Source organism: Solanum stenotomum, chromosome 6 (genome assembly GCF_019186545.1).
Source record: "Solanum stenotomum isolate F172 chromosome 6, ASM1918654v1, whole genome shotgun sequence".
Taxonomy (NCBI): domain Eukaryota; kingdom Viridiplantae; phylum Streptophyta; class Magnoliopsida; order Solanales; family Solanaceae; genus Solanum; species Solanum stenotomum.
Genome location: NC_064287.1, coordinates 9,855,341 through 9,870,576, shown reverse-complemented (window position 1 = coordinate 9,870,576; position 15,236 = coordinate 9,855,341). Strand labels below are relative to the sequence as shown.

Sequence of the window (15,236 nt, the reverse complement as noted above, 5' to 3'; positions counted from 1 at the left end):
AAAACACAAAAAAAAAACGTTTGTTTGCCCTTTTTTTTTTAAAAAAAAAATGAGAAAAAGGAATTTGAAAGTTGAGTGTGGGCCCAAAGAAGAGTGGCCCAGTTTTAAAGCCAACTGTACATCTTTCTCTTCACCTCTTTTTGGTTCTCTCTTAACATTTTCCATTTCCTTCTTTACATACAGAGAGAGAAAAATTCTTTCCTCCTTTCTATACACAAACGAATCAATCCAACAAATAAAGGGATTTTCCTCTCTCTCTTTCTCCAAAACCTTATACTCATGGCGGTATGATTCTCAATTTTTTCTTCTTCATATATGTATATGTTGGGTCGAATTTTAATAGCTATATCCGTATTATTTTGTTTGATTTTTGTGTCTTTGTAGAAAGAAACGAAACAGACTTCTAGGTTTTTTTTCCGGCTACAAATTTATTGATTCTCCATTTTGTGAAAGAAATCCGAGTCAATTCATCTAATTTATTATTATTTTTTGTGCCCTGCAACAACATATATCTGTCCATCCAGACTAGGAAATATATGGAGAAATCACCTTGTTTTGAACATGAAACGTTTCATTGATCACTGTGCCACACCCTTTTGGGGTGCTATATTTATATGTTTTTAGCTATATAAAATACTTCAAACTCGAGGCTTCTTATATGCTTGTGGAGTTGTTGTGCAAGTGCCCTTTTTGAGCTTCAATTGTTTGCTAGTCATATTGTTGTTCACCATAAATTGTTGATATATTTGGTCTATTGTCATTCTCAACTTCTCTCCATAATAATATGAATATATGGTTGTTCTGTTTTTGATCTCTATTTTAACTAGGAAGTAATTTGTGGTGGGGGTAGTGGTGAGGCTTCTTTTTAGCTTACAAATTATTATTATTCTATGCCTTTGCCTTAGCGCGTCTTGGATGCTCTTCCCGTAGTGCCTCCTTCTTCCTCCTTGTCTCTTTCTCTGCGGCCTGCGTGGAACTGATCCAGACTGATAACCCGAACCCTTCGTAGACTGAACTCTCTTCTCTTTAGGCTCGCGTATTATTCGAATATTAGAGTTAGTGTATCTTAGGTTTTTCAAACAAATTTTTTATATATTTAAGAATTGCATAAAAGAAACACAACTCCTTGTGCTTTGGTTCTCTTGACTCTGGATTAGTCAGGCCAGTGGTTTTCAATGGTTATACTCAAAAGAACTCATTCTTTCTCTCATTTTCAAGTTCCCCTTCGAAGACAACTTTCATTTTCTTGTTCTTGAGTCGTTGACGGTTGAACTCTCATCTTCTACACTTTCTTCTTCTCTAGGCTGAACCATAAACTGACGAGATCACACTTCATCAAAAAATAAACTGACGAGATCATTTCTTCTTCTTCATCATTCTCCTGATTTTCTTCACCATTATTTGATTTTCTTTTTTTCTTTTCTGACGTGTCAGGATCCCTTTTCCTCTACCACTTCATCAATTACTTGATCATTTATTATTTGTTTTTCTTCCTCTGTTAGCTGAGCTATTTGGAGCCTATATGCATCTTCGACCAGAGGAGACTCTTCTTCTGTTGTCCTAGCTTTTTTTTTCAAGGCCTTCTTTTATAAGCAACAAATGACTGTTTTTTCTTTGTCATTTTATCTTCATACATAAATCATCTCAAAATCGTCAACAACACAACAAATGAATAGTGTTCTCTAAGTTATAAATAACTACAGGTTGTTTAAACAATATTTGCTTGTTTACACAAAAACTAATACAACCAATTAATATTTCCCCCAAAGTTAAATGTCTTCATATATTGTTGTTAAAACATGAAACCCGTGCAACTTCCATTTCAATATGTAAACAACATGTTGTTTGATAAATATGTTGTTATTTACACATGAACTAGTAAATATATGGTATAATTTATAACTTGTAGTTGTTTACAAATGAAACTTGTGTGAGTCAGTTTCAATGTGTAAACAACATGCTTTTAAAGAAAGATTTGGTTGTTAATGCAGGAAGCCTGTGCAAGTCAATTTCAATGTATAAACAACCACATGTTGCTTAGGAAATATGTTGTTAACAACAACATACCCATTGTGATCCCACAAGTTGGTCTGGGGAGGGTAGGAAATACCAAAGTTCATCCCTACCATTTGTGGGGGTAGAGAGATTGTTAGGAAATACGTTATTGTTTACATGAAATTGTGCAAGTTCTGTTTCAATATGTATACATCACGAGTTTCTCCAAAATCAGATGCATCACACTTGAAGATCTGTTTGGTTCCTTGTCACACCAATAAGAATAATAACACAAAAAGGGAACAATTGAAGAATCTATTGGCTTCTTCATTCTCACCAACATAAATAATAACACAACAAAGGAGAACGATTGAAGAATCTATTGGGGTCCTTCTCTACGCTAACAACAGTAATAAGAGAAAAGAGAAATATACTTCAAACCTAGAAAATATGAGAAAATAAAATGAAATTTCCTTGAAAATAAAGTTGTCTTTGAAGGGAACTTGAAGGTTGATAAAATAATGTTGATTGCACCTTCGATTTTCGAAGAAGGAAGAATATAGAGCATAGAAGAGAGAAGAAGGCAATGGGGACCTATATATGAAAAAATGAGGGGAAGACTTGGATTGGGATTTTGGGTTTATTAGAAGTTTTGCCTTTCAATTCTTTGCACCAAGGGTGTGGCCTAGTGGTCAATGACGTGGTTGTGAATCCTGAGGTCTCAGGTTCAAAACTCCGTGGAGACAAAAAACACTAGGTGATTCTTTCCATCTGTTTTAGCCTTGGTGGACAGAGTTACATGATACATGTTGCTGGTAGGAGGTGGAAGGTATCCTGTGGAATTAGTCGAGGTTCGGTGCACGAAAGCTGACCCACACTCCACGGTCATCAAAAAAAAAATTCTTTAACCTTAATTTTTCAATATTCTACTTCAGCCCCATATCCCTATAATTAAATTGTTGTAATAAAAGAATTGGAAATCCCTTATCCTCCGTTCCACTCTTATAGATTCCTTCTACCTTTTTTATCTGAGCTTCTTACCTGAAATTTGTCACTTCCCTTGCCTCATAGTTAATTTCCTTTTTCCGTCGGTACGGGTAGGTTGTCCATTTGGATATGGCTTTTAAATATTCAGATATTCATGTAAGACTAGACTATTCTAGCATCTATCTTACTGTGTGATTAGATAGATTAGATAGTAACAATGATAAATATTCATTATTTTATGATTGTAGCATTTAGATAATGCAAATAGTAGACTTGTAGTTTGAATTTTGTTGCGGAAACATGACAAAAAGTATAAGCCACATGCCTGGTGTAATCTCACAAGTGAGGTTTGGGGAGGGTAAGATGTACGTAGACCTTACTCTACTTTTGTGTATAGAGAGATTGGTTTTGATAGACGCTCAACTCAAAAAAGAGAAGATATTTGGAGAAGGGCAGCAAGAAAAAGATAACAACAACATATCAAGACATAGAGCAAAATGAAGCAATAGATAGTATCATTTCTTGTCTAATCACCCCTCACCCCACCTAGTATTTTTTTCGGGTTACCTCTACCTCTCCTAACTCTTGTTACAACTAATCTCTCAAATCTCCTAATTGCCACATCAGCACACTTCCTCTTCGCATGTTCGAACCATCTCAATCTCGCTTTCTTCATCTTGTTCTCCACGGATGCCATCGTTCTTGATCATGTCTCTCTTAGTGTGTCAATACATCCATTTGAGCATCCTCATTTCCGCTACATTCATCTTTCGAACATGGGTGTTATTGACTGCCAACCCTTTGCCGCATACAACAATGTTGGTCTAACCACCACTTTATAGAACTTATCTTTAAGTCTTATCGACACATTCTTATCGCATAGTACCCCAGATGCAAGCCTCTGTTTTTCTGACCTCGCTCCAATACGATATGTGTCATCATCTTTAATCTCCCCATCTCCTTGGATTATGGACTCGAAGATACTTGAAGTTTCCTCTTTTGGGTATGACTTGTGCATCGATCTTCACTTCCACATCCGCCTCATGTGTCATGTCACTAACTTGCACTTTGGGTACTCTATTTTAGTGGTGCTTAACTTAAAACCTTTAGATTCTAGCATTTGTCTCCAAACTTCCTTTCTGTCATTAGCTTTGTTGCGCGTCTCATCTATCAACACTGTGTTACATGTAAATAACATGCATCATGACACCTTCTTTTAAGTAGGTCATGTCAATTCATCCATCACTAAGGAAAATAGAAATGGGCTAAGGGATGACCCCTGGTTCAATCCTATCATGACATAAAATTGTTCTGAGTCACCTCCCACTGTTCCAAGTTCTAACTAGGGTCTTGTCTCTCTTGTACATGTCTTTAATTGCCCTAATATAATCTACCGATACATCTCCAGTGGACATCCCTAGGAACTTTATCATATGTCCTTTCTAAGTTGATGAATACCATGTGTAAGGCTCTTCCTATCCCTTTATTGCTCCAACAATCTTCTTATAAGGTGAATGGTTTCTATAGTCTATCGTCCCAACATGAAGCCGAATTGGTTTTTGGATATAGACACACCCGTCCTTATTCTTATTTTGACCACCCTTTCCCAAATTTTCATAGTATAACTTAGCAACTTGATACCCCTATAGTTGTTATAATGTTGAATAGTGCCCTTGTTTCTTGTACAACGACATCATTGTACTCTACCTTCATTCTTCTGACATTCTAGCCGTCCGAAAAATGACATTAAGCAACTTAGTGAGCCAGCCACTCCATACCTGCCTCACTTTCGTTCTTCCAAAACTCCATTGGGGTCTTGTCTAGCCTAGTCACTCTTCCCCTTCTCATCTTACGAATAACCCACTTAACCTCCGAAGCCTGTATGTACCTACAATACCCAAATTCTCTATGAATCTCGAAATGCTCCAACTCCCGGAAACGATATTTCTATTCCCTTCTTCATTCAAGAGCTTGTGGGAATACATATGCCTAGTGGCGTAGCCAGAAAATTTGTGAAGGGTGTCCAAAGTCCAAACTATGGATAGGTAAATTAAAGCCAAAATAGAAAAAAAGTGGCCATGAGGAATAGAACTTGAGTGACCAACAGATTTTTCTACAGTATTGCCACTGAGCTACTGCTCTATCCACGTCAAAGTATCTCGTTTTTTAATAACTTAAAAATTTTAAAGCAGATCACATTAAACAAAATGCAGGTGGGAATTCCTTTCCACCTTTTTTTTCTTCCAAATCCTTTCTTTCTTTCCCCCTTTCTTTCAGAACACCCACCATGGTAGATGATACCATCTACTTCGCGGTGGGTTTCAAATCCTATGACATCACAAGGGTAGTCTCCAAAGCAGAAACTTGGTATGACTGGGTAGAGAGAGGGCGAAATAGGGTGACAAGAATGACTGTGAGCCAGAAGACAATGGAGTGGCTTGTCTATGCCCTTAAGGAAGCTTCGAAGGATCAAGGCAACTCTGTCCGTAGATGGAAGGTATGGGATCACTCCACAAAATTTTTCTGCTCAAAGAATTTCAATAAAGATGGAAGGTATATTAGTATCATAAAAACACAGGGGAAGAGGAGAGCCGTCATCTTTATTCCAGAGTGGTCTTTAAATTCCGGTTGGATGGACATATCAACTAAAATAACCAGATTCATAAATGCAAAGGCTCAAAAGATATCTAAGGTGGTTCACAGGAAAACAGAGGAGGGTTTATTGTATTCTGATTCTGTCAGGAATAATAAATGGACAACAAGAGAAATAAATGCTGCAAAGATTCAACAAAAAGGGAACTCGATTATTATCTCTGAGGTCACAACAAAGAGCCAGAACGAACTTCTAGAAAAAAGTGTGGTCGGAAGTCTCCCGGAGGAGATCCCCAATGTCACTCTGTCGGAGGTCCGTTGGTGGGTTGTGAGTTCATGGAAACATTATCATGGCATCAACATATATGAGCTGAGTCACAACAGATTTCTCTTTGAGTTGCCAAATAAAACCGCTGCAGACCATACTATCAGTGGGGAATGGTTCTGGAAATATCATAAATTTTCTCTGGAATGGTGGTCGCCGACCTCAACCGCCACATCTGAAAGGTTGAACCAAGTATGGATAAGGGTAGTGGGCATACCCCTTCAACTTTGGTCCCAAAAAGTTTTCTGTGAGATCGGAAACTTCTGTGGTGGTTGGATTCAAACTGAGGAAGAAACTGAGTTGCGAAATCATCTTAAATGGGCGAGATTGAAGATAAGAGGAGATTGAGACGATGTTCCGAGTTTCGTAGAACTGGTACACGAAGGGTTGACTTTCAAGGTACAGATATGGGTAGAGGCGCTGGCGAGAATTATCGCCGATGAAGGCAGAGTAGTGCTTTTCAAGGACCAGCGGTCTACTGAAAGGACCGTCCCTAAGGTGAATGAAAAACTTTTAGGTTTTACAGAAGTGTCAGGTCACGTGGGGTCGTCCTATGACCCTGCAATTTCAAAATTGCCAGCTGATACCTCACGTGTAGGAACACGTGCGCCCGAGATTCAATTAATGTCTCCTTTTAAGAGAAATAGGCTGGTGCACAAGGGGAGGAAGTTGGGCCCAGATCTGCTGTCCCAAAGTATTTTAAAGGAACAAACAAAAGAAAGTGGCCCATCTTTTTTAATTGATCCGTTTATGATAGAACTTGAAGCAAACAATATCTCCTCCACCGCAATTTTTCAAAATTGTCCAGAAGAGCTAGAAACAGGGCAGACGCCAAGGATGAATATCACGGAGAAGATTCATGAGGAGAGAGAAGGGAGAGAGATGGTAAATATGACCCCAGGAAAATACAGCCCTGGATAATATTTGCACGCAAGAGTGTACCCCACAAAGGCTCAAGGAAAATAATTCCAGTCTGATTTCTATAGAAGAAGCAGTTCCCTTAAATCAAAAGAATCTGGAGGAAGAAGATGACCCAGAGTTTGACATGTCAATCTGGATTCACCAGAATATACTTAAGTTCGCCAAAGATTTTGGTGTTGACATTAAGGGATGCAAAGAGGAAGCAACATTGCTATTTATGAAGATCGACAGTATGAGGCAGATCAACAATGATACGGGGAAGGAAATTGCTAAATTGACTTCAGCAGTCAAAGGGGCAAAAGAACTGAAGAGCTTGGAATGTGGCAGCATTTTCAGAAGCAATGGAACAAGAAGTAAGGGGGGATACACCATCTCAGGTGATCAATGATAGTCAACATCATATCATGGAATGTGAGGGGTCTGAACCAGGGGAGCAAAAGGAGTATAATCAAGAATTTAATTCATAGTTGGAAAGCTGACATTTATTGCTTTCAAGAGACGAAAATTGAGGGAGAGATTGGGAGCTTCGTGAAAGATTTATGGGCCAACAGATGGGTCAAATACTGCCAACTGGAAGCCAGTGGAACCAGAGGTGGTATTTTAATTATGTGGGATGGGAGAGTGTGGTCAGGGGAAGTAAGCAGCCTAGGAGCTTACTCAATTACATGTAAGCTCACTGGGATAAACCAAGATTTAATTTGGTTTCTCACAGGCATTTATGCTCCAAATAGTAGGGAAGAAAGAGAGGAAGTCTGGTGGGAAGTTGGCTCAGCTAGAGGTTTATTGGATGGTCCGTGGGTGGTATGCGGAGATTTTAACACAACTAGATTCCCATTTGAAAAGAAGAATTGCTCTAGGATATCTAGAGCAATGACAGATCTATCTGACTTTATTGAGGACATGGGATTGTTGGATCCCCACCTAGTAGGGGGCAAGTATACTTGGAGGAAAGGGGACAGGCATGACACAGCATCCAAATTAGATAGATTTCTTTTGTCTGATGAATGGGATGAAATATTCAGAAACATCAAACAAACAGTACTGCACAAGGTTACCTCTGACCATAATCCCATAATGCTTCAAAGTGGGAATTGGAAACCTGTGAGGTCCTATTTCAAATTTGAAAATTGGTGGCTACAGACAGAGGGTTTCGTGGATAGAGTGAAGGAATGGTGGAGCTCTATAGTATGTGAAGGGAGGCCAGACTTTATCCTAGCTTTCAAACTGAAAGCTCTTAAGGATAAGTTGAGGGAATGGAGTAAAACTTCCCAAGGAAACTTAGCATCTCAGAAACAGAATGTTCTCAATCAAATTGCAGAATTAGAAGAAGTGCAAGATCAAAGAGCTCTTCATGAAGATGAGATTTAACTGAAGGCTGATCTCCTTATAGAGTTTGAAAATTTAGCAAAGTTTGAGGAGATATCTTGGCGACAAAGATCTAGGGTTAATTGGTTGAAGTAGGGGGATAAGAACACGAAGTTCTTTCACAAAACTGCAAACTCTCACCGGAGATACAATAACATTGACGAATTAAATGTGGATGGTGAAGCAATCAAAGATCCAGAGTTAATAAAAAAAGAAATCATAGACTTCTACCAGAAGCTATATTCTGAAACTGAGACTTTGAGACCCTTTGGTGGCTGCAGGGAAGGGCACAAAATTTCTGAAGAAGACAATAGGATGCTACAGGGGGAATTTGAGAACCAAGAGATATGGGAGTGTGTAAAGCTTTGTGCTGGAGACAAAGCTCCTGGTCCAGATGGTTACACCATGGCCTTCTATGCCCACTGTTGGGAGGTTGTTGGAGAGGAAGTCATTGCTGCAGTAAAAAATTTCTATGAGAGAGGTTTCTTTGAGAAAAGCTTCAACTCCACCTATGTGGCATTAATTCCCAAAAAGATGGGTGCAAAAAAACTCACAGATTTTAGACCCATTAGCTTAATTGGCAGTGTGTATAAAATAATCTCTAAGGTGCTTACTGAGAGGCTTAAAAAGGTTATGCACAAGCTAGTGGACACACAACAACTTGCTTTCATTAAAGGAAGACAGATCATGGATGCTATTTTGATGGCTAATGAATGTGTGGATTCTAGGATTAGAAGCAAGGTGCCAGGCATTTTATGCAAGCTGGACATTCAGAAAGCATATGACCATCTCAACTGGAATTTTTTGCTGGAGACCTTATCCAAAAGAGGTTTTGGTGGTAGATGGGTGAGATGGATAAAGTTTTGCATCAGTACTGTGAAATATTCTATTCTAATCAATGGCTCTCCTACAGGTTTCTTCTCTTCACAGAGAGGATTAAGACAAGGAGACCCTCTGTCTCCTTTCTTATTCATTATAGCTATGGAGGGACTCAATGATATGTTGAAGATTGCTCAAGAGAAACTATGGTTGAGGGGCTTCAGAGTATCAAATAGGGTGGGTTGTGACATGGAGATTACACACTCACAATATGCTGATGATACTCTGGTTTTCATCACGTTCTCAGAGTCATATTCGTGCTATTTGAAGCCATATCAGGACAACATATCAATTGGGAAAAAAGCTTCCTATACCCAGTGAATGAGGTCACCAATCTAACCTCTCTGGCTGGTACACTTGGGGGGAGGACTGGCGAATTACCAACTGTATATTTGGGCATGCCACTAGGAGCAGAAAGCAAGTCTTCAGGAATCTGGAATGAGGTGGTCGAGAAGTGTGAAAGAAGATTGGTGAATTGGAAGAGTCAATATCTCTCCTTTGGTGGGAGACTCACTCTCATCAATAGTGTTCTCGACTCCATGCCTACCTACATGATGTCTATCTTTCCTATCCCAGATAGGGTCATTAACAGACTTGATGCAATAAGGAGGAATTTCCTATGGGAAGGAAACAGTGTCACTAAGAAATTCCACTTGAAGAAGTGGGATAAGTTGATTGGGAGCAAACAAAAAGGAGGTCTTGGGGTAAGGAACTTGAAGATTCAGAACCAAAGCCTTATGATGAAATGGCTATGGAGACTAGCTTCCAGTGAACATGCACTATGGAAAGAACTTATCAAGCAGAAGTATGAAATGGAGGACCACTGGTCTACCAAAATGGTCACTAGTACTTATGGAACTAGCATCTGGAGGGCCATCAGAAATTTCTGGCCAAAATTAAGAGAAAATTGCAACATTAGAATTGGAAATGGCATGAAGGTCTCCTTCTGGGAGGACAGCTGGTTAGAACAAGGCTCTCTAAAAACCCTCTTCCCAGATATCTACATTCTGAACCAACAACAAAAAGACACTGTGGCAGAAGTTTGGTCAAATCAGGGATGGAATTTGAGTTTTAGAAGGCCCCTAAATGATTGGGAGATCCAAAGACTAGTAGATTTCTTTGGAATCCTTGAACAATTCAAAGGAACCTCTACCTCCCAAGATGGATTGTTTTGGAATCATAAGTGCAACGGAAATTTTAGTGTGAAGGAAGCTTACAAAAAGTTCAAACTCTTTCACCCATTAGGTTACTGGCTGGCCATGGAAACTTATCTGGAAAGTTAAAATACCTCCTAAAGTGTCCTGCTTCACTTGGCTACTAGCAAAGCAGGCTGTTTTGACTCAGGAGAACCTCATGAAAAGGGGTATCCACCTGAGCCCTAGGTGTTTCCTGTGTGGAGAAGAGGCTGAAACAGTCAATCACCTCTTTCTTCACTGTAGGATCACTAATATTTTGTGGAGCATTTTCATCAATTGGAAGGACCTTTTTTGGGTGATGCCAAGAAATATTGTCCAGGCCCTGAAGATATGGAGTAGCTTTGCCTACATTTCTGGTCATAAAGAAAGATGGAAGATCATCCCCACCTGTATCTGGTGGTCTGTGTGGAAAGAGAGGAACCTCAGATGCTTCCAGAACAAAAGTAACAGCATCCAGAAGATGAAGATGAATTGCTTGGTTTTATTTCATTTTTGGTGTAAACAGGAGTATATGGAAGATCTAGAATCAGTAATGAATGCTTTAGGCACCTTGTAATTTTTGTTTATTTAGGATTGAAGATCTTCCTGATACTCTCCTTTTATTTGTAATTAGTAAACCTGTAACAAGTTGTGGCAGGTTTGATTTTTTTGGAATATAATACAAGACTGTTACGTTCTCAAAAAAACAAAAAAAAAAAAAATGCAGGTGCGAGGATTTGAACTTGGACATCCTGCACATGTTGTCGCACCTTTGCCCTATGTTGCTCGGACTCTTCAAAAATGTCAATGGGTGCGTGTCGGATCCTCCAAAAATAGTATATGTTTGAAGGATCCGACACGGATGTGGCAACATTTTTGGAGATTCCGAGCAACTTAGCTTTGCCACTGAGCTACTGTTCTTTATTGTTTTGGAGGGTGTAATATCAATATAAAGTAAGATTTGACCTATATATATATATATATTTTTTGTAATTTTTCTTGCAAAGGGTGTCCAACTAGACACCCTCTTCGACCAACACTTCACCATTATCGTCCTTGATACACTTTACTTGGTTCAGGTCAGCCGTCTTTTCTATATATGAATCCACAAAAATACATTAGATTTCAGTTCCGCATTGTATCCCGAGGGGAGGTGGGAAAACAAATAAAAAGAAGTGATTGTTTGGTGGTTAAGAAAAATCTATTTTTCAGGTTGCTTCATGCTATCACACATTGCAAGGCATTTATGTGTAATATATATTGTTGAAAGTTTGTTTTTGCCTAAATGGACTTCTGATATGAAGGTTCCAATCAATTATTTTATTAGATGACAAATTAATTTTTGAGTTCCAGATATTCTGTATAGAAAGGTCCAGCACTAGCTCCTTATTAGTTTTTAAAAGAGTCACCTATAAAATTGGTAATTTTGACCTCTTCCAAAAGAAAAAAGAAAAAAAGGCAGCCCGGTGCACTAAGCTCCCACTATGCGTGGTGTCCAGGGAAGGGCCATACCACAAAGGTCTATTGTACGCATCTTTACCCAGCATTTTTGCAAGGGTCTATTCTATTTTTCACCTCCACTCCTTAATTTAGTGCTAAACTGTTATCATTCTTCTGTAATCTTTTATATATATATATATATATATATATATATATATTTAGGAATTCTACTTGGCAAAAGATATCTATACCATTGCTGATGTTTCTTTATCAGTAAAATGTTTTGCAGCCTTTTTCATATTAACATAGAATTGCAGCTCCGATAGTTATCTTTTGACCTCTACAGGAAAAAGGCCACCCACTTCCTAAGTTTGGTGAGTGGGATGTTAATGACCCAGCTTCTGCTGAGGGTTACACGGTCATATTTAACAAAGCTCGAAATGAGAAGAGAAGTGGTGGCAATACAAACTCTCCACCAAAGGGTGACCCTACATATAAGCATGGAGCAACTCTTGGAAAGCCTCAATCTGTAAGTTGTGGGCCTTGTCTATGAGTTTTTGTCTAGCAGTGTGTGCTAGACATGCATTTGTTTAAGTATTTTATGCCTCAGTTTTGATGATTGAGGAAATTGTTTCACATAGTTTATACAAATGTTAACATGTTGTGCTATTAGATTATCACTGAAAGCGTGATGTTTTATCTGCTGTTAGATTATTTGAAAGCATGAGCTTTTAAATCTTATGTCCTAACAACTAACTGGCACGTGAAATATCATGTCATTTCCCTTGTAAAGTATGTGCATAAAGCAACATAGTCATTTTCTGAAACAAAAATGATGAACATTTGTTTGGGTCCTTGGCATTTTAAATTGATAATGTGTGGATTATTTTTTATTATTGCATTCTAAGCTTTGCATTTTTATGATTTGCATCATAACGTGTTTGCGTTTTTATAATTTGCATTATTGTTCTTTTCTTTTTTGTTTCCCGATTTCCTTCTCAATGTATCAATTTTTTTATTGGCACCCTATCCTTTACAAAAAATCATAAAATAAATCATATGTGAAGGGTCAGGACATGAATAATATTTGTCCACGCCAGCAGAGCAACTTCTAGGCGTAATTGTTTAAGTACTTGCTGCCTAGTTGCTCGGACTCTCCAAAAATGTTGCCGTACCCGTGTCAGATCCTTCAAAAATACGCTATTTTTTGAGGATCTGACACGCACCTCTCGACATTTTTTAAGAGTCTATGCAAATAGCTTGCTGGCTTTACGAGTTTGTCTCTTGCGTTCCTTTTTACTAATTGCTCCCTCCGTTTAAAAAAGAATGACCCAATTTCCTTTTTAGTCTGTTTAAAAAAGAATGACCCCTTTCCTTTTTTGGCAACACTTTAACTTCAACTTTTCACCTGGCATGTTTAAGGCCACTAGTTTAAAGGACATTTTGGTACATTTGACATAACTTTAATTTAGAACCACAAGATTAAAAAGTTTCTTTCTCTTCTTAAACTCCGTTCCAAGTCAAACTAGGTCATTCTTTTTGAAACGGAGGGAGTTTTTTTTTTTCCTTCAACCAACCTATCACATCATTTATTTCAATTACATATATGCTCTTTTTTGTGTCTTTCACTGTCAATTAGAATTGATTATTTCTTTTAGTTATGGTGCCAAAGACTATAGCCATTAGTAAGTTTAGTATTTTTCATGTTATCGTTGGGGTAGTATTGGACTCTTGTTCACCTTTTGTTCATGCAATTGTCTCCAATTCCAAATATTCTTTTTTTGTGGCTAGTCAACAGTGTAGCTTTTGGAAAAGTAAGTCGCTATTACGAAACAAGCCAAAAGTCTTTTTTTGCTCACTTGGATTACCATAGTCAGATCGACGTGCCACTAACCTGTGTTGTTGTCTGCAAGCAGGATAAGTACCTTACACTTTGTTGGACAGATGCCTATGCCCCCTTGACAAATGAATTATTTCCTTCATAGTGATATAATGGTTTGAAATTGTATTACTTTTATTTTGGCCCATCACAAATGTATCATATGATGTTGCAAAGGATAGGGTGTTAATTAGAAAATTGAACACATCATAAGGAGCAAATCATGGAACTAGTAAAGGGTATTTCGCACATTAAGAAATACTGCATACATTGGGAGGCAAATCGGAAAAAACAATGGATGGAGTGCAACTCATAAAATGAAACATTATCGGTACAAAATGTAAAGAACTAACGTTCGTTAGTATATCTTCTAATTATTAATTATATGATGGCTTTGTATGTAGTTACACTATCGCTTCTATAAGAGGCTTCTTACGTGAGCATTACAGTTTGAGCAGTGTTTTGCCTTTGCTTGCTTTCTGTAATCATGAATCCTAGTTTGATTTTGATATTGATGCTAACATTGGAATTTTGTTGTACTACTGAATTCAAATGTAAGATAAACAACATGCATATAGCATCTACATAGTTGGTGCGCGCTCACGTATATAAGCTGCTCTTGCTCCAGAAATTTCTCATAAGTGGGCAAACAGGAAACTATCTCATTGGCCCTTCAGTTATGCATTATCCAAGAACTGATTGTGTTCATCAATTCTATACATAGGAGGTTCACATTATATTTATGTGCTTTTAGTCCTGGGAGAAGCTGTTAGTTTTGCCAATTGATAATCTTTTCGATCATCGAATTAGATTCATGAATTCCATATAATAACCTCTGTGTATGCAATTGCTTTTCAGAAAAAATGGTTCTGCTGTATACAGTCTACTGCTGCAGAATCGTGATCTCTCTTTGCTTCTACCCGCGACATTGGAGAGTGTTTGATCTGAAATCTTATGTCACAAATGTTCCTCAAGTTCATAGTTGTACTGGAATTTGTTCAGTTATGTTGTAGAATTTAAAAAACTTTCGCCATCGGAAGATACTTTGCTACCGGTTTATTTATTTTTTGATCTTTATTTTATTATTGTTGCCTTGAGTCAGTTTCTTCCCATCTTCTTTCCAGTGCTAGGGCTGAGATTGCTTAATTGTGATTTCTTCTCTTATGTCCATACTAGTGTCATTTGGCACGTTCACAAACCAACATTAAAAAAAATAAATTTGTAAATATTTTTAATTTTTTTCGTGCTCTTTTTTTGTGTTTTTGTGAAATTAGTTGAACACTTCTTAAGGACTTAAATATTCTGCCCATGGTTGTGCCCTCAAGTGACTTTAATAGTCTCATTGCTAACACAAAGAGGAAGGGGGACAAGAGATCCCCTAGTTTATTTTTTTTTATGACAAGGAAAATTCGCAGTCGCTATTCTTCTGGGTGTGCACAAGGTAAAACCTCCGCTACTATGCAATAGCTCGTAAACCACATAGGAGAAGTGACAAGAGATCTACTTGTCTCAAGCCCTTATTGGCATTAAAGGGCTTTGTAGGTTCATCATTCACCATTAGAGAGTATGTTGTTGTCATCAAACAGGTCATCATTTATTTAAGAAACACCATGAGATAATCAAGTAATGCAATAATTTGCTCAATAAACACCCAATTTACTGAGTCATAAGCCCTTTG

The 15,236-nt window shown here is 38.0% G+C and overlaps 1 protein-coding gene across 1 annotated transcript; it reads left to right on the top strand.

Annotated features, from left to right (window-relative positions):
• Window positions 1-138: 138 nt before the first annotated feature.
• Window positions 139-14,747, top strand: LOC125869341 (protein NOI4-like). Its single transcript, XM_049549915.1, has 3 exons — window positions 139-285; window positions 12,026-12,208; window positions 14,417-14,747. Exons 1-3 carry the CDS (start codon window positions 280-282, stop codon window positions 14,459-14,461), a joined length of 234 nt encoding a protein of 77 aa, XP_049405872.1. The 5' UTR covers window positions 139-279; the 3' UTR covers window positions 14,462-14,747.
• Window positions 14,748-15,236: the final 489 nt, after the last annotated feature.

What these genes read in the sequence shown, in the direction of transcription:
- LOC125869341 (XM_049549915.1), top strand. An exon ending in CTCTTGGAAAGCCTCAATCT is followed by an intron (nt 12,209 to 14,416) that starts GTAAGTTGTGGG and finishes ATTGCTTTTCAG; the next exon opens with AAAAAATGGTTCTGCTGTAT.